At 41.4% G+C, this 20488-nt stretch overlaps 2 protein-coding genes across 2 annotated transcripts; both read right to left on the reverse strand.

The window, feature by feature from the left end:
• Positions 1-10603: 10603 nt before the first annotated feature.
• Positions 10604-11323, reverse strand: LOC107042026 (uncharacterized protein K02A2.6-like). The gene has a single exon (XM_015262893.1). The coding sequence runs from the start codon at positions 11321-11323 to the stop codon at positions 10604-10606; it is 720 nt and encodes a 239-aa protein (XP_015118379.1).
• A 2322-nt stretch (positions 11324-13645) lies between these two features.
• Positions 13646-14176, reverse strand: LOC107042027. Its single transcript, XM_015262894.1, has one exon. The coding sequence runs from the start codon at positions 14174-14176 to the stop codon at positions 13646-13648; it is 531 nt and encodes a 176-aa protein (XP_015118380.1).
• Between the last annotated feature and the right edge of the window lie 6312 nt (positions 14177-20488).

Genomic DNA, 20488 nt, shown 5'->3' on the forward strand with positions numbered 1-20488 from the left:
CCCCCCTTCCCCTTCTCCCACCACCACAAGGGAAGGTATATAAGGACTGCCCCCACACATCGGAGCTCAGAATCGGAGCTCATAGCCCTGAAGATGCAGACTGCAATGTTTGCGAAACGTCGGCGCAATGCTGAAACTCAACGCGGCATCCATCCGGAAGCCAACCACGTCATTAATAATGGCCGCGAAAGCCTCAAAACTAATTGAAAAGTGTTTCGATCCAAAACGATATATTCAATAGTCTGTGTAAGAATTCATTAATTAATTGAAATTGTTATTTTAATTATTCAATTTATAACGATTTCATAAGTCTGTTAACTCGAGTCTTGAATTTGATACCAAACTATAATTTGTGAATATCTCTCGAGTTTTAAAATTGTTCATTGACGGTAGTTTATTGTAGTTTCTCGTTTCAAACTACACTGTTAAAAATTTTCGTCTGAATTTTCCGTGCCAAATTCTGGAAATTTTTATCGTGTTCAGGTTCCACTGGAAGTTCAGGAAATCTTATAATTGAAAAATCAACTACTCCATTGATTATCTGTTCAAATGATCTGAAAATCAATAAGATACTTGATTTTTCAGAAAATTCAGAAAAATCATGAAAATTCAGGAAAAAATGGAAAATTCATATCATTCTGTTTCTGAATATTCATGTTCCACTGAAAATTCAATCAAGTTGTGAAATTTCCATCTCATTCCCACTGAAAACTCATGAATTTCCGTGAATTCTATTTAAAACTTGGAATTTTATAACCAGTTTTTCCCTAAATCCGATTTCATGTGACTGTCATGAGGTTTACTATAATATCTGCCATGAAATTTCAAAAAATTTCTAATATTGTACAGATAAACATGCGAAATGTGGAAGCAAAACCTCTGAGAGACTTTAGTCCTCATTTATTACTCCATCAATCTTATTTATTTGTAATATTCAATTCAATTAATACTAATCCTAGTGACCTCAAAAGCAGTTCAAATCACTATTAAAATCAAGCCATATGTTTCGTTTGAAAATGGAATATTCGTTAATTTTGTTAACGATTCATTAATTATTCGAAATTGTTATTTGAATTATTCAATTTATAATGATTTCATATGTCTATCAATTCGAGTCGTGAATTTGATACCACATTGTAATACAGCAGACTCTCGCTAGTTGCTCATCGAAAGGGCTATAGGGATACCATTTTCAAGAAATGAGCAACTTTCCACCGGCCCCCGCTCTTCAACCAATGACGACCCAAGTTCTGAGAAAAATGAGACGGAATGAATAGTTTTCTTTTCGAATAAAATTAATTGTACCTCTGTGTTTACGTACGGAGGACAAAAAAAGCGATACGGCGGCCAAGAGTGGGGGGCAGCGCTCGAGGGCCCGAGAAGGGGATTAGGGGAAAACGAGCAACTAACGGACGTGTAACTAGCGAACGTTTACTGTATTTGAAAATTTCCCGAATTTGGAAATGCCTCATTGACTGTAGCTTATATCAGTTTCTCGTTCTAAACTACAGTTAAACACACGAAATCTGGTCACAAAACTTCTAAGAGAATTTAGTTCTGATTTAGCACGCTGTCAAGACACCGAATGTGTCCGCCATCTAATAGTCAATTCTATTCATTTGTAATATTCAAATTAATTTTATCTCGTGAAATATTCAAGTGATTTAAATAATATTAATTGGAGTGAACTCAAAACCAGTTGAAATTACTTTAGAAAATCAATCCATATGTGTCATTTCAACATAAAATGTTTATAAATTTTGTGAAAAATTCATTAACCACACAAAATTATTATTTAAATTATACGAATTATACAGATTTCATACTTGTGACAACTCAAATAATGAATTTGATACTAGACTGTAACATACCGATGACGGTGGCTGTGTGGGATTGGCATGCGGAAGACCCGGGGTCGATTCCCGGCTGGGGGGGGGGGGGGCAAAATTTGTGATACTCTAAATCTCACGGTTTTATTGTCGAGCGGGAGTCTTGCAAGAGACGACTGTACCTGGACAGGTTTTCCCTTGTTCTTCGGCGAATGCGGTACAAGGGGTTGGGAAGGGAACACATCGTAAAGACACGAAAGGGTATACAAGAAGAAAAATTTTTTACTCGATTGTAACATTTAAATATTTCCCGAGGTTTCCAAATCCTCCATTGACTGGACCTTATTTCCGTTTTTTACCCCGGATCTATAACTCAACACCAGAAATGTGGTAAGGAAGAGGTACGATACGCATCTAAGGAAAGAGACATGTCGTAGTACGCTTGACAAAATTTTGATGCGTTCGGTTATTAGTAATTCGTTAATATACATAGAATGTGTCCACCATCCAATAGTCAATCTTATTCCTTTTTTTCTTATTTTTCGAATTGTATTGAAGATAAGATTGTGGATGTTAGGCATCCGTACAAAATTGGAGAGACTATTGGTACATAGGAGCTGTCTTAATAGATAAAAATAAAAAGCACATATCACATGACAGTACTGTATAATTCCTAACACTGGGTTATACAATTTGAAATACAGTTGATTAATATAAGTATAAAAGCAAACTAATTATGCTATCTTAAGTAGCTCCGCCGCTTTGCACAAGAACTTTAGAATTTTTTTAAATGAGAAGTCGAACTAGAGGATAACAAGGGCTGCCAACAAGAAATAGTCGAGTAATTAAGCCCTACGCAGATAGACTCTCGAAGGGGCTTCAAAGCTGGACAAGGCATGAGAAAGTGAATTGAATAATTGAAATCGAGTGCGTTACATAACATACATGCTTCGTCATTCCTGAGTTGAATTTTGAAATTAAATTTTTTTAATGAATTTGTGTACATGTTGTGCAGTCTGGTCCTTGCGAGAGTGTTCCTGTCCTCTGTATCTGAAGAGACAGGAATACTCTTTGGCTCAAGAGATCTTCAGCCAAAGCCAAACCCTTATATACGGTTAGGCTGGAGCTAATCTAATGTAGAGAACATTTTTTTTTAAAACTTCAATTTCACCTTAATTACGACTACTCACAATGATATTAACATCGCGATTTAACCCGAAGTGTGAACTTCGCGATTTCTCGCGAACATCACCGGCATTTGAAAATGCCCCATACGTTTGTGGTTTCCACTGTCTCCCTCCTTGGAACAAGTTGAAACTTCAATTTTAACTTAATTACGACTATCCACAATGATGTCACCATCGCGCTTTAAGTGTGACCTTCGCGATTTCTCGCGAAGATCGCCGGCATTTGAAAATGCCCCATACCCAGTGTAATCCTATCCCAGGTGCGAGTGAACGATGGAATAAAGATTGGATGAGGCTTGATTCAAGATTGACCCAGGCTGATCCAGCCTGGATTCTCAAGAAACAAGCTGGAATGAAGATGAAAAATTGACTCAGTTTCGAAGGCTGGAGTTTCGAAGCTTGGATCATACGCCTCGATCAAACCTTTCATATAAGGATTGGATCCAGGCCTGCATCCCAAGCTTCGGCCGAGCATAGGCGAATTTGATTAAGACAATCAAAATTCATGAGTCCAACAATTATTTTTCTCACGCAAACTTCATTTTATTGGTGGTTTACAGATTTGTTAAAACAAATACAACTAACTGAATATGAAACATCGAAAAAAGTAAACGCATAACACAGAAAAAAAATTGATTAGTTTTAGAAAGTAGTTTTCAGATTTTAGAAACTCCTGTTGCTTTATCTTCGGTGGGATCATAAAAACTAGCCGATTTGGGGATCGTTTTTAGGAACCAATATTTTCTTAAATCTGGACCTCGTACAGCGTAATTTCGTTCTGAATGACGATAACTGTTATCTTGACTTAGTTTATTCAAACTAATCTCGTATGAGGTCTCGAGAGCTTTTGAACATCTTGTCGTTGAAGACGTTCGTCACCCAACCTTAGATGTCTGTCGCTCGATATAATTAAACGTAAAGGTCACTACAGTATATCAGTCTCATCTGGGGGTACTTCTGCAACCTCGTATAATTTTCGCAAGTGTAATACTAATGATCTCCAAGAAGCCATTGCTACAGCTGATTGAAATTTTAATTTGCATGATAAGGTAAATGTAAATGTAGTCTGTAAAGATTTCTATGATAAAATTTATAGAATTTTGGATCGTATTGTGCCTAGAAGGATTAAAAGGGACTCCAGTTACCCTCCTGGGTTCAACAACAAAATCATTTGACATAAAATTAAAATCACATCACCATAGGATGTACAAGAAGTTTGACTCTAAATTCCATCGTGATCAATTTAACCAGTTAACATTTTCCATCAAAAAGGATATGTCATTAGCATAGTCAAAATATATTCAAGATGCCGAGAGAAGTTTGATAGCCGATCCCACCAGGCTTTGGAGTCATATTAAAAATATGCATATTGACAATAAACTTCCTTGTGTACTACAAGGTTATGGCACTAAGATAACTGATCGAAAGGAAATATCACAAGAGTTTGCAAACTTTTTCAATAGTGTGTATACGACCTCAGTTAATGCTCCCGCTGGCTCCTTGGTAGACTAGCGCCCTCAGTGCAACCTACCTAGGCCTCCCTCGGCTTGATGACACGTTAACAATTACACGTAGTGGTATAAAAACTGCACTACTTAGCCTTCCGTCCAAACCAACCGCTGGAATTGACTTAATCCACAGTTTTCTAATAAAAGATTTTCACTCTAACTTCATTCAACCACTGTACACCATTTTTAACCTTGCTCTAAAGCAGGGTGCCTTTCCGGAGGAATGGAAGAAGGCTAAGGTCGTGCCAGCTTACAAGTCGGGTGGTAAGGATGACGTTAGAAACTATAGGCCTGTCTCGCTATTGAGCAATTTCTCAAAGGTTTTTGAAAAGCAGCGTTGCCAACCCGTGGCGCTCGGATCATGGTATGGGGTGGGAGAAATAATGGTATTTCAGAGGAAATAATGGTATCCGCCGATAAAATAGGGTTCTCCCTTCGTGAAAAATGGTATACCATGATACCATGACGAGCATCATGGTACATGGTATCGGAACCAGTTTCATGGTATAGATACCATGACAATGGTATGGTTGGCAACGCTGTATGAAAAGTGCCTATACACGATTATTAATAATCAATTTAAATCAGGACTGTCTCCTCGCCAACACGGATTTACTTCTGCCGGGTCCACTGTGACTAATTTGTTGAATGTAACGCAATTTTTGAACAATGCCGTGTCGAGGGGAGGGCAGGTCGACGTCATTTATACGGACTTTTCGAAGGCTTTTGATCAACTGAATACCGTATTGCTTTTGCAACGGCTCAATGAATGCGGCATTGGTGACAGACTATGTTGTCTGCTCAAATCTTATCTAGCCGACAGGCATAACTATGTCTATTTCAATGATGTCCCTTCTGAACCCTTCGTTCCCTCCTCAGGGGTCCCACAAGGGTCAAACCTTGGTCCTTTATTATTTAACATATTCTTGAATTCAATTTCGTCAGCTATTACTGGTGAATTCGATTTTTACGCCGATGATGCTAAATTGTACAAAATGAATAGCTGTCCTGAGGATTGTATCGAATTCCAACGTAACATCTCGAGTTCTAGTGATTGGTGAACGTCTAATCAACTACCCCTGAATGCGAGCAAATGTGGTTGCATCTCCTATTATCGTAATAAATCGCCAATTCTCTTCGATTATTCAATTGACAATGTTGTACTTCAACAACCACAGACATGTGTAGACCTTGGGGTCATGTTCGATAGGAGCTTAACGTTTTACCTACGCATTGAGGGTATCATTCTCACTGCTAAGCGTACTTTGGGATTCATTGTTCGCAATTGTAAATCTTTTTCAAACATCTCAGCGATCAAATTACTTTTCGACAGTCTTGTTTGTTCAAAGCTTAACTATGCCAGTATTGTGTGGTCACCGACGTACCAAAATTATTGTAAGAAAATTGAGTCTGTTCAAAAGAGATTTTTTCAGTTCTTGTCATGGAAGGTTGACTCTGTGTATGCGGAAAGCGGTTGTGACTACAGGGCGCTGTGCGACAGGTTCGATTACCTCACTCTTGAACAGCAAAGGATGCTCACAGCAATTATGTTTATGGTTAAAATGATTCGAGGTAGAGTTGATTGTTCCACTTTACTGGGTCAGTTACAGTTACGTATTCCACCGAATTCACTTAGATGGCGAGTCCTGATCTACCTTCCCTTCCCGGAGAACAATCTATCCGCGTGCTCACCCATTTACCAGGCCAGTGTCGGTCTAAATTTCAACGGGTCCTAATAGAAAAGGCATAACTCGGGATAATAATTTAAAAAGGACTATTTCGGGATTCCAATTTAGAAGGATCCAACTCAATGTTGTGGTTTAAAAAGATCTAATTCGATTCATCCTCCAAGAAAGCACTATCTCAGCTGAAATTTAAAAAGGCATAACTCAGGCAAACTGTTACTAAATACGGTTTAAGTAATAATTCATCAGTTTATGAATTTAGATGGGAATAATCGTGAAATATTTCATACACTCTGTACTTGCGCCAACTTCATTGTATTATCATCTTTGACAGCTCATTGAATGTCAACGGTGAATGGAAAACGAAATAAATTGCCAGGGAGCAAAAACGTTATTTGTGTACAGATACTGTTATGTCTGAGCTACAGAATTTTAATTCCAATGTGAATCATTGGGATTTTTCATGTAATTTGGTAGTGCATATGGTTTTACATATTTTCCAATAAATCGCCTCCTGTCTTTCTGTTAGTCGAACGTTCATAATTATCCGTTTTAACTTTTATAATTATTTTCTCGGTACTCGACATTTAGCTATGCTTCTACGTTTTTCTCATATAAATCACGAGTCATTGAATCATATTATTTTTGCTAGGTAGCGAGCATTCATTTTACGACAACACACTGACACATACAAGTGTGACTCCTTTGCAGGGCCAACAGCGAGAAACAGGCATAATGAATGGTGATACCTCATTCTCCCTCATGCACTTCTTAGAAATTGTAGATAATATTTTACAGAATCGGGAGATTGGCTGGATTTGGACTCTGGTAGAATAATAACACCAGGAAACCCTAGTTTTGAAGCATGTGTGTTGAAAGACAGGTCCAATTTCTCTACACTGAATAAACAAATTCAGTCACGGAAGAGTCCTTGAATCCCTCCTACACCTGCCCCTTCTATTCCTACTTCTCGGATCCTTTCAACTCATATGACTTCTCCTCCAGTGAGCTGTGCAGATAATCGTATCGAGGCTTCTAGATTACAACATCAAGCACTTCACTGCCCTCAGCGAATTTATTGTTCAATGCGCATAACTCTCGTGATGAATCTAATAATCCAGAGAATCCTTCAGGTGTAGGTGTGAAACGAAAGAGAACCCATATTGCTCCAGAGAAGTTGACCCAGAAGAGATCGTTGAATCCGTCAAAATGGATGTACAAAGCTGCAAAGATAGCTCTAGATGGAGGATTAGAACAACTAGCTGCTGATGGGAAAACTTTCAAGCCGACCAGGGAACTCGGAGTTTCTTGTGGGCCAGGATGTCGATTCAAATGTGAAACAAGATTGAAGGAAGAAGACAGACAAGTTATATTTTCTGAACAGTGGGAATGCTGTTCCTGTGGATAATCGAGGAAGAGGAAATTCAATTCGTTCTGATGCACTCACCCCCGAGTTGAAGAAGAGTATCGCAGACCACATCAATCTCTTCCCACGTGTGGACTCACACTATACTCGTAAAGACTCGAAAAGAGAGTATCTTGAAGAGAAATGATCAATTCCACAAATGCACACATTGTATAAAGACTGGGCGACGGAGCACGGCACTGAACCAGCGATAGTGAGGCAGTACAGGGATGTCTTGAACACTGAATTCAATATTGGATTTTTCAAGCCTAAGAAGGACCAATGTGATACTTGTGTTGAATATAAAAATTTCAATGAGGATGGCAAATTGAAGATGAAGGAGCAGTACGCTACCCATTTAGAGAACAAAGAGCGAGCTCAAGCACTGAAAAAGACTGATGCAATGGAAGCAAAGAAAGAAGAAAATGGTGATCTAAGTGTCGCCTGTTTTGATCTAGAGAAGGGTCTTCAAATGCCACAGGGAAACTGTGGCCGTTTTTATTACAAAAGAAAACTGTCTGTCCACAATTTCACTATTTATGATAGTGGTTCACATGAAAGATATTGTTACCTCTGGACAGAAAACGTCGGTAACAAAGGTCCTAATGAAATTGCCAGTTTCGTAATAGATTATATTGGAAAGAAAAGCAGGGATGGAGTGAAGCGATTCATATTTTACTCTTACAATTGCCCTGGTCAGAAACGCAATCGTTTTGTGTTTTCGATGTATGCACTGGCCGCCATTCGTTTCAACGTTGAAATTATCCATCACTTTTTAGAAAAAGGACACACGCAAAACGAAGGCGATGCGTGTATGCTGCCATCGAACGACGATCTGCTGACAAAGAAATTTACACACCAGATCAATGGCGAGAACTCATCCAGACGGCGAAGGGAAGAGATGCACAGGGAGGCGAGTACGTTGTGACGGAGGTTTCACAAGACATGATTTTCGACTTAAAGGAACTGGTGAAGAGACAGCAGTGGAGTTTAGACGTCAATAAGAGGAAAGTTGCTTGGTCTCAAATCAGGGAGATTTCCGTTGGGCCTGAATCTCCGCATGTACTCAAATTTAAGATGAACTTCAATGAAGATTACCAGACAATCAACGTTGTAAAGCGCACTCAGGAATTGAACTTGAAAACTTATGAATTGTAGAAAGCGTATTGTCAGGATCTTGGCATTGATGAAGCAAAACTGAAGGACCTATTATTTTTGTGCTCGAGGAATGCCATTCCCCCAGCGCATCATCCATACTATCAGTCATTGAGAATCTCCTCCAAATCATCATCAGGAGATAAGTCAAAATCAAAAGTACCACGAAGGTCTCAAAAAACATTGCAAACATTTGACGATGATGATGGAAGCGATACTGAGTGAATGTCACGTGTATTGAAGAGCTTTTATAAATTCCGGTAAACTTTTCTTGCTTTACTTGCAAGTTGCCATGATCACTCATCACTTTTCCTAATTTTACAGGGAGAGTTACACGCGATTTCCGAAGATGTCACTCCTCTTGGCTGAATCCCAGGATACGAGAAACCCCCCTCCCCCTTATCAACCACCCATCCAGCGATATCCATCCTTCTAGACACGCTGGACTATTGCACAGCTTAGAGTTGTTCAAATGAACCGTCTCTAAATTATTACAAATTTCCTATCGATATAAATATCAATTTCTTCGTCAACATGTTCATCTTCCTTTTGGGAACAACGTTGATTAAAGTTACATAAAATGACATAAAGTGACTTATTATCCAGATGATTTCATATTGGCCATTTCAAAAATTGACTTAAATATGATAGATTACGATGTTCCGGTTTTAAACAGTATTTAGTAACAGTTTGCCTGAGTTGTGCCTTTTTAAATTTCAGCTGAGATAGTGCTTTCTTGGAGGATGAATCGAATTAGATCTTTTTAAACCACAACATTGAGTTGGGTCCTTTTAAATTGGAATTCCGAAATAGTCCTTTTTAAATTATTATCCCGAGTTATGCCTTTTCTATTAGGACCCGTCGATTTATTAACTGATAAACATCCGGAAGTGGACCTAATGTGCGATTTACTTCACTCTATCACATCCAAATCAATCGATCTTGTCAAATCCTTGGTTTAAATTTATCATACACACGCTCTCCGCGTCTAGGATAAATTCTAATCTTACGTTGCACTTATGGTATCTTAAGATACTATCTTTAAATATTTGTATACCAATATTTTGTATATTACTTTTTGGGACCTATAATTGGCTAAGGCTGTTGGTCCTATGTACACAAATAAATAAAATAAATAAATCAATGCTGAATTTTTTCTTAATTTTAGAAAATTTTCAGATTGAACTAAAAAATAGCGGCCGAATAATTTAAAAGGCGTAAGAGTCCTTTACATAGGGAGAGGGGCCCAAATATCGGGTATTTCAGATGTGAGAGGAGGATTTTGTAAAGAGGGCAAGAGAGGGGGGGATGTGAACTGAGAATTCACAACCAAAAAAATCGACTCCTCGAGCTTTTCAAAAACACCGCCGCGCCCCCGCTTCATTTTCCAATAAACATTTGCTATCTCTCTTAATTTTGGAGATGTTTTTGAAAAACGTACCGACTGAGTTTTTTTGATTGTGAATTCTCAATGCACAACTCCACCTCCCCCCCAAATTTTCGTAAAAATTCACTATTTCTTTTAGTTTTGGAGATATTTTTGAAAAACCCCAACGATTGCCCACGCTTTCGTAAAACACCTCTCTCTGCAAAACCCCCCTCTTTACGAGCCTCCCTCCCCGGATATCACTACTCCCCTTTTTGCAAAATTCCTCCTCAAAAATTGAAAAAAATTTCTAGATTTTAGAAAATATTTTTTCTAAAATTAAGTATTAGGCGTATAATTTAATCTTTCCGTTTTTTTTGAGTGCGGTGTCTTATTTAAAATTCAAATATTTACGCATCCGTTTGCGATTTTGAAGAATAAACCTTACTGTTTTTGATACGCTATATTTCATGCCTGGAAGAGCTGTGTAACTTCACAAAACAGTAGTATATACTCGGGAGTAGGTGTCCTTGGGCTGGGGTGCTGAAGGCCTGGCTGGTCATCAGCGATGACGTAAGCCGGTTTCAGTCTGTCGATGGAGACGTTCACGTCCTTGCTCTTGATGTGAACGATGAACATCTTCGTGTTGCGGTGAATGACCTTGAAGGGTCCTTGGTAGGGCATCTGGAAAGGTCCTTTTGGAGCGTCGTGCCTGACAAAGACTTGTTCCGCCGTGGCCAGATCCTTGAACATGAAGGTTTTGTGTTCTCCGTGGCGTTTGACCTTGGCGGGGCGCAAGTCGGCGAAGTGCTGGCGTAGGTCCTTCACGTAGTCTGCCGGATCGTCTTGGTGGCTGACTCCTGTAGGGGCAAGGAAGTCTCCAGGCAGACGAAGGGGTTCGCCGTACGCCAGCTCGGCTGCTGATGCCTGGAGATCCTCCTTCCAGGCTGCCCGAATGCTCAAGAGAACGGTGGGGAGCACTTGTGTCCATCTGGAGTTATCGTGGCACTTAATGGCTGCCTTGAGCTGTCGGTGGAAGCGCTCGACCATGCCGTTGGCTGCTGGGTGGTAGGCAGTTGTCCTCAAGTGAGTGGTACCTGCCAAGCTGTTGAGATGCTTGAACAGATGTGACTCAAATTGCCTCCCTTGATTGGTGGTAATACGAAGGGGAACACCGAAGAAGAACATCGTAGAAGGCTCTGGCAACAGTGTGAGCTTCCTGGTCCTCCAGCGGGAATGCCTCAGGTCATCGGGAGAAGCGGTCGACGCATGTGAGGCAGAATCGACGGCCCTCCGAGCTGGAGAGGATGATGAGGTCCATGTCGACGTGCTCGAACTGAGATGATGGTGGTGCGAACGATCCCACTGGAGTTGACACGTGACGTGTAACTTTGGCTTGCTGATACTGGATGCACGAGCGAGCCCACTCGCGATAGTCTGCCTTGATGGATGGCCAAACGTAGCGTTGTGTCGCCAGTTTGACCGATGCGTTGATCCCTGGGTGAGCCAGACTGTGGATGGTGTTGAAGGCTGCTTTGCGGAATGATGGCGTCAGGAATGGCCTTGGTGATGATAATGATGACGTATCACAGAAGACGCCTGTTCCTGGGATCTGAACTTGCTTGAGTTGCAAGCCAGACCCTGTGCGTAGGAATGTCTTCAGCTCCTTGTCATCGTGCTATGATGCGGCCAGGGCCGTGTAGTCCAGGGGCAGCGTGACTTCCTCGATGCGGGACAGTGCGTCAGCGACGACGTTGTCCTTGCCCGAGACGTGGCGGATGTCAGTACTGAACTGACTGATGAAGTCGAGATGACGGGACTGCCTGGGTGATGACTTCTCTGCCTTCTGGCGGAATGCGAAGGTGATGGGTTTGTGGTCGGTTTAGATGGTGAACCGTCCTGGCTTCTACCATGTGCCTGAAGTGTTTGATGGCTAGGTAGATTGCCAGGAGTTCACGGTCGAATGCGCTATATTTTTTCTCTGCTGGGCTGAGTTTCTTGGAGCAGAATGCTAGCGGCTCTCAGTCTCCGTTGATTTGTTGCTGCAACGCTGCGCCCACGGTGTGGTCGGAAGCATCGCAGATGAGTGCGAGCGTGGCGTCGGCCTTGGGGTAAGCCAGGAGTGCAGCGTCAGCGAGGCTGGTCTTGCAGGTGGTAAAGGCTGCTTGAGCTTCTGGAGTCCACTTGATGGGCGTTTTTCTTTTGATGTTGCCCTCTAGAAGCCCGTTGAGTGGGGCCTGGTCCTGAGCAGTTCTGGGTATGAATCTCCGGTAGAAATTCAGCATACCCAGGAACTGGCGAAGCTGTTTGGCTGTCTGAGGTGTTGGGTAGTCCAGGATGGCTTGGACTCATGGGCAGCGGCCGTGTGCCCTCTTTGGATACCAGGTAGCCCAGGAACTCCACTTCTGGCTGGCCGAGGACGCACTTCTGTGGATTGATGAGGAGGCCATACGACTAGAGTCGCTCGAACAGGATCCTGAGGTGTTGGAGGTGCTGCTCTGGAGTTTCCGACGCTATCAGGATATCGTCGATGTAGGCGTAACAAAAATCCAGGTCCCGTAGTACCTCATCAATGAAGCGCTGGAACGTCTGAGCTGCGTTGCGTAGACCGAACGACATGTACGGGAGTAATGGCCGTCTTCTGGATGTCCTCCTCAGCAACAGGGATTTGATGATATGCTCGGACCAAGTCGATCGTTGAAAAGATCTCCTTGCCCCGGAGCGTCTGGGAGAAGTCCTGGATGTGGCGAACGGGATAGCGGTCTGGAACTGTGCGTGCGTTGAGTGCACGGTAGTCTCCACAGGGCCTCCACTCGTCGTTCTTTTTCTTCGCCATGTGTAGTGCTGATGACCATGGGCTATTTGAGGATTGAGCAGTGCCAAGTTGAACCATGGTGTGGAATTCCTTCTTGGCATCTGCGAGTCGGTCCGGAGCCAGTCGTCTGGGTTTGCTGTCAACTGGAGGTCCTGTTGTGGTCTGGATGTGATGCTTGGTATTGTGCTGCGGAGGTTTGCCCGTCCCGTCTGGTCTGGTGAGGTTGGGGAACTGCTGGAGAAGCTCGTGGTACTGCGATGTGCCTGTCACCGTCTTGATGTTCGGCAAGTCAACAGCTTCGACTTGACCGAGTGAGGTGAGTGAGGTGAGAGAGTCCACGAGCCTTCCGTTGCATGGATCCACCATCAGTCCGTAGTGGAACAGAAAGTCCGCTCCGATGATGGGCNGACAGGAAGTCTGCTCCGTTGATGGGCTTGGAGACATCAGCGACGACGAAACGCCAAGGAAACGTCCGCCGAAGTCTCAAGTTGAGTGCGATGTTGATTGTGCCGTAGGTGGGGATGACTGTGCCGTTCGCCGCCGAAAGCTGGCTGTGGATTTACGCTGTGGCCCACGCACCAGTTGCCATGGGAAAACGCACAGGTCTGCTCCGGTGTCGATCAGGAAGCGCACCTTGGTCTCCTGATCGGTGACGAAGAGGCGGCGGGTCGTTGATCCTGAGTCACTAGGCGCCATTAGTGACTGCTTGTCCCGTTTCCCGCGGCGGTGAAGTTGCACGGCTGCGTGCAGGTCCTGGCGCTGGGTCCAAACTTCCAGTGGTACCAGAAGGGGCCGTCGATCTCTGCCTGCCGGTGCTTCAAACGTGACCTGGATCTGCCACGTCTGAATCCCCGTCCTGGATTTCCCCCGTCAGCTCTGCTCAACCGTTTGAGGCTCTCGATTTCGCCTCGCATCGAATTGAGTTTCTCGTCGAGGGTGAGGGAGAGTTGGAAGAGCTTGAGACTCAGGAGTGCCTCGATGCTGTGAACAGATGTCTCGGCGATCTGTGGGGCGACTGCTGGGATCCTTGGCTTTAGGATCTGGATGGTCTTGTCGGCGAGTTCTGCGGCGTCCTCGAGACTGGCGTTGCGTTGTGTGACCAACAACGCCTGGACGTCAGCGGGAAGGCGTGTGACCCACAGTGTCCGTAGGGTGTCGTCGGGGAAGCTGCATCCTGCCAGGCTCTTAAGGTGGCGCAGAAACTGAGACGGTTTCATGTCTCCCATCTCTGCGCTCTCCAGGAGTCTCCTTGTCTTCTCTTCCTGAGAGGAGCTGAGGCGTTTTATTAGCTCCGTCTTCAGGTGTGTGTGGGGGTTATCGGCTGGAGGGTTGAGGATGATGTCTCTCACCCCGACGGCGTGCTTTGACTTGGAGAGCTTGCCACATATGTGTCCGAACTTGGTCGCCTCGAAGGTGATGCCGGCCGCATCACCTCTCCGGGGTTAACTCTCCTAGCTGGAGAGCTACACGGCTGATCTGCGCCATTCCCTCTACCAAGAGGTTCTGCTACTATTACGGAGTCATTACTGGCTGCGGTGGAGGTGAGGCGGGGTTGGCCGTGTCAAATAGAGCTGCTGGTGGCACGTTCTGCTGCTGCTGCTGTGGTGAACCGTCGCCTCGCTCCAAGATCATCGGGTCCTCTGAGTTGCTGACTGCTCGATGTCCACGATTCCAATTTATGATCACGTCGGGGTCACCAATTTGTGGAGGTGAGCAGGTTATTAATGAAAACTCCCGAGATCCAACGTTGAGCGAAATATATTTGAGTTTTGAACGTTAATATTTACAGGAGTGGAGAGTTAGTCGTAAGAAGACTTATCTTCTCTGTTGATATGTTGTCAAGTGGTTGAGTGATGAGTGAGTGTCGAGTGAATGATTGACTGATGATGAGTGTGGAAAGTGTGCGGTATTTAAGGAGAGTGCAAGAATGTGATTGGTGGAAAATTTGGAGAAGGGATGAGTAAAATCCTGGCTTCCGATTGGTTCGGCGCTGTAAGTTCCCGCCGGTGAGCTGTGATTGGATCGGGGGTCTCGACGGGGAAATTTCCGTTGTGACGTTACGGGCGCTGGTCAGGCGGAGGAGGGATTATGGACGCCAGGTGATGATGAGGAATTAGGACGCATGGAGGATTATGGCAATAAACGGGTCATGAGGTTTATGATACGGAAATAGATTTTTAATGTGGGAATTGGCCCAATGTTGCGACAGGAAAATTGGAGAATTGGCCCAATGTCTAAAGAGGAAAATTGAGTGTGTGTATGTGTGCGTGTGTGAATGACCGAGATGTAGTGGAGACACAGTCACCACAGTAGTAAGCTTCCGAAGGGAAGTATATGGAAATATAAACGACCATTTCACTCATCACCATTCAATGACATTCACCAACGAAATCCAATATTGAATCAACAATCTTTTATTGTCAATTTCCACGTATAGAATCCTTTCATTTTCTCCCTTCCCTTGTCAATAAAAGTCTGTTGTTCTACTTTGATTCAATAGTTTCTTGTGAGTTTATCTGTATCGCCCAAAACGTAGTACGCGCGGGGTTATTGAGCCGAGCCAAAGGTGAGGCAGACCAACCGCGCGAGTAAAAAAACACATACCGGCAGCTTGGAAAATATTTTTCCGTAGTGATTTTCAATTTTTCAAGTGTGGAAAGTATGCTATACCAATTCCCAGACGAGAAATCGTGGGAAGCAGTACGGAAAAAAACATATTTTACCTTTTACTGAAATGGATACATACAAAAAAATAACCTGTCTCACACCACTGCGCCAATGGCGTCCATTTAAAGTACGGACCTTTGGTATGATGAGAGAGATATATATACCATATGTCAACTTGATATCGTTTTTCCGTCACAAGTTATCAACCGCAACAGAATGAGAAAACAAAAAAAAAAAGAAAAACGAGAATATCTCCGAAAGTTCGTATGGACGGGTATATATATTTTCAATGATCTAGATAGTAGCAATCGAGAGTGATATTTTGAAAAAAGAAAATTTTTAATCGGCCAAGTAGTTGACAAGATATTTGACAGAATAGATTTTCACAAAAAATTGAATATCTCGCGAACCGCTCGACCGATTGACGTCATCGAAAATATGAACCGTCTATGTTACAAAAGCTAGCAGCATACCGAATTTCAAGTCGCAAGCTCGTTTTTTCATTGACTTATCGTGCGTACAAGTTTTTTTTTTAATGAAAAAAGGGATAAACGGCAATATCTCCAACCTTTGCACAAATCGGTGTATATTATATGAGTGATCTAGATAGAGGCCATCGGGACGAGTAGTTCGAAAAAAAAATTGAAATCGGTGCAGTTGTTGGCGAGATATTGCGGAAAAACGAAATTTAAACAAGTGATTATATCTCAGGAACTACTTGACCGAGCGAGCTGAAACGAAGGACCGAAGTGAGGCTTATTCATAGCTATCATGAGCCGAAATTTAAAATTTTTAGCTGCAAATTTCACTGAATTTACATTGAATTTTCTAAAATTGAATCACCAAAAACCTGAATCTGCACACACATACATACATACACCCCCCTAAAAACATCATTTCTTTACGTTTCATGACGTTATAGACCATTTGCAACCAAAATTAGAGAATCGAAAAATCGACCAAAAAAAATACGGAAAGATTAAGTTATAAACCTAATATATTTTGGCTTAAAATTAATTCCAATTTTGATAATTAATTTTAAACGATTCTTTTCTAAAACTTAGAAAAAAGTGTCTAGATTTTAGAAACCTCAAGGTTAGAAACCACGGTTTTTTAAATTTAGAAACTTTTTTCGAAATCTAATCCATTTTTGCTTCCGAATGGAAGTTTTCTAATCGTCCGCTTTTCACATCCTCCAATTTTACGAAGTTTGGCGACCATGTCTGTATATGAATATGTCCACCGCCACCTTCCCGACGGTCAATTTTTAGAAAATTGAGTAATTAAGTGGCTAAAATAATTCAAAAAAGGTGAAATTTTGTCAGATTATAGGTCTTAATGAGGACTAACTCTGTGCACAATTTCAGCCCGATCGGTCAAGTGATTTTTGAGATAAAGCGATTCGTTTTTAAATCGTTTTTCACGAATATCTTTGAAATTATTGGACCGATTTAGATTTTTTTTCTTTCAAAATATTCATCTCGATGTCCTCTCCCTAGATCAACAAAGAACAAAAACATATATACTCGTCCATACACAGTTTTTAAGATATTTCGCCTTTTCTGTTTTTGTCATTAAAATCCTTGTACGCGCGCTATCGTGTGCAAAAATCAAGATATCAACTTAAAATTTGGACAGAATCTTCCTCCTGTGATAACAAACGATCATATTGAAGATGGGCTCAATCGCACCAGAAATTTCGGAGATATTCAACTTTTTCTGAAAATCTATTATGTTAAATATCTTCAAAACTTCGCAAACGATTCCACTTTTTTTTCAAAATATTCATCTTGATGTCCTCTACCTAGATCAATCAAATAATCTATACTTGTTCATACAAAGTGGTCGACATATTCTCCTTTTTCTGTTTTTTCATTAAAATTCAAAATACTCGTCTCAACGTCAACTATCTAGGTCAATGAAAATATATGTACCCGTTTATACAAAGTTTTGGAAATTCATTTCAATTAATCAACTTCGTATAAGCGATTTTACATTTTTGGTGTTCCCTAAATTCTTTGTTCGCACAATAACTTGAGGAAAAATTGGGATAGGAATGTGACGTGAGAAAATAGTTTCTCCTGTAAATTGAAAAAGGGAATTGCTATTGATCCATTCGGAAGTTTACTACCAATGGAATTGGTAGACATAAAAAATTAAAATACCAATACCACATAAAGTAACAGTCACATGCCTTCTGCAATATAGGAGCGATCAACTGCTTATTTTTTCTCTGTGAATGTGATTCCCCTCTTGTTTCCATTTTTTTGTTTGTTCCTTCTGGTTCCTTCTTTTCAATTTCTTTTTCCAGCCTGAGATAAATGATTACCAATATATGACATGATATCCATCTTTACAGAAGAGAATATATTTAGTCAAACAATTTCCTATCTTTTTATTTGTTATTGAATAAATTGAAATTGGAACGAGGGTGGAACAAGGCTCGATGGATCATTGACGTTTATGCTTGAATCAATTTTGGGTTCGACAATGGAATAAAGTGTCATTCCGTCCTGGATCTTCTAGCCTTGAAGAACAAGATTGTTTCAACTTTGGAATAAGGCTTGAAGGAACATGGACGGCTCCAACTTGGATCAATGTATAGATCAACGATGGAAACAAGCTTGATTACACTCTGGGTCACTCAGTCTCGATATTCCATTCTGGACCAGCCTTCTTTCCATTGTTAAGGTAGACGTTTCTCACCTGGGATGTAAGTCCTCTGCAATAAGAATTTCCCTATATATTTGGAGGATTTCATTTTTGGAAACGAAAAGGGGTGTCGCTGTCAAATTATACCAGATATGTTCGAAATCACAAAGAACAAAATACTTTGAGCAGAAGGGCTCTAAATCTTAAGCAGAAGGGCTCAGTTACATCGTCAGAGTTTTTAAGTTATCCTAGTTGCTCAAAGCACATCCTGGTGAAGCTGCCATGTTTCATTTACAAAATCTTAGTCAATCTTATTCATTTATAATATTCAAATTAATTATATCTCGTGAAATATTCAAATGATTTAGATCCTATTAATTATTGTAAACGCACAAGGGGCGTTCCATGCTACTTCGATCGAATCAGGGGATTTTTTTTCAAATTTCGAAAAAAATAGAGTATGTTTCCGATTGTTTCCTAGCATGCCTTAGAATATCATAAAAAAAAAAAAAAATTTGGAAGTTATGCAACACCAAAATTTTCAGGATGGACCAAGTGAGTAATTAAAAAAATATATATAACTCGATAAATATCAATTTTATCGAATTAGTGAAAGAGAACTTTTTTATTCTAAACAAGTGTAAGTTTCCGGGGGAAAAAATGGAGACGAAAAAGTTCAATTTGCAAGGAATTAATCAATAAACAAATTGAAAAGTTAATAACAAAGTATGAGGGCATATTAAGAAGATTTTGAAAAAAATACATGTTATTACGTAGATATCGAAGGATTGTTGGTATAAATGGCATTGACTAATCTTGAATAGTTTCCGAGATATTGAGTTTTATATGGAGCTCCGCAAGTCGTAGGTCTCTCCGGATACATTCCAAGTTGGGGGAACGTGTTGAGCGTCTCATACCTAATAGGGTCTCAGCCTGTAACTCTCTTCGAACGTCAATTCACAATGGACTTCTGGATATTACAGAGCCGTTACTTTGGATTTTATATTAATTACTGACAATTAAATGGTTCTGGAAAATGTCAATAGACAATCAACTGGTGCCTGAGGCGGGGCACCTGCGGTGCCAACCACACCACAGGAGGTGTCTCGTTTTATGGACTGTGATCAGGACAACCGATATTGACCGTGAGAATCAACCTTTTATTACTCATCTAATAGGAAGGAAGATCGTCAACGAATCTTCATAGCTTCGTTAAACCAATCCCTATCGCTCTTGGGCCACGCGATTATCCCAAACAACTGGAACCAACGCAGCAGTGCTGAGAAGAGGAGAACGATCAGAGACATCCAGGAAGTGATTGCTAAAACATTGAATCCTCAGGAATACTCCTCAGAAATCAATGATGTAGTTGAAGAGATCAAGGAGAAATTGAAGGATGCTCGAACTCCGGCAGATCGTGTTAAATTACTGATAATGCTTCCTAAGTCAGTCGATTACCAGAATTCGGCAAACATTCAATGTTCCTTACTACACAGCACGCCGTGCTTATACGATCCATAAAGAGGAAGGAATTGGAGCTTCTGTCCTCGAGAGGACACGGCGATCATCGGTGAGGAAGAATACAAAAAAGTTAATCGAGGAATTTTACAGAACAGACGAAATCAGCCACATGATGCCCGGTAAAAAAGATTGCGTTTCAATTAAAATTGCCGGGTCCGGCGAAACGTTCAGAAACGTTTAATTTTATCGAATTTGAAAGAAGTATACACAGATTTTAAAGAAAAATTTCTGGATACAAAAATAGGATTTTTAAAATAGTAGAGGATGCTTTGAAAAGTTCAGATCCGTAATGTTGCGTAGAATTAAATTAATAGAAAAATAGCCACGTTTGATGAATGTAACTTTGAATATTTTATGAAAATTTTCCCTGAATTTAGTAATAAAGCCCACCTATTCATTTTTCAAATAATTTGTCACAATTTACGGTCAATTTACAATTGTATTCAATCGTAGAAAATCCATTGCAATATTATTTTTTCTTCTCGTATACCCTTTCGGGTCTTTACGATTTGTTCCCTTCCCACCCCCCTCAACCCCCTGTACCGCATTTGCCGAAGGGAGGGAAAACCTCATGCGAGGGAAAAACCTACCCTGGTACAATCGTCCGTTTGACAGGACTACCGCTCGGCAGTGAAACTGTGAAATTAGAGCGGTATAAATTTTGACCGCCGGTGCCGGGAAGCGAACCCGGATCATTG

The sequence above is a fragment of the Diachasma alloeum genome, unplaced genomic scaffold (genome assembly GCF_001412515.2).
Source record: "Diachasma alloeum isolate Michigan unplaced genomic scaffold, Dall2.0 Dall_scaffold_00402, whole genome shotgun sequence".
NCBI classification, from domain to species: Eukaryota; Metazoa; Arthropoda; class Insecta; order Hymenoptera; family Braconidae; genus Diachasma; species Diachasma alloeum.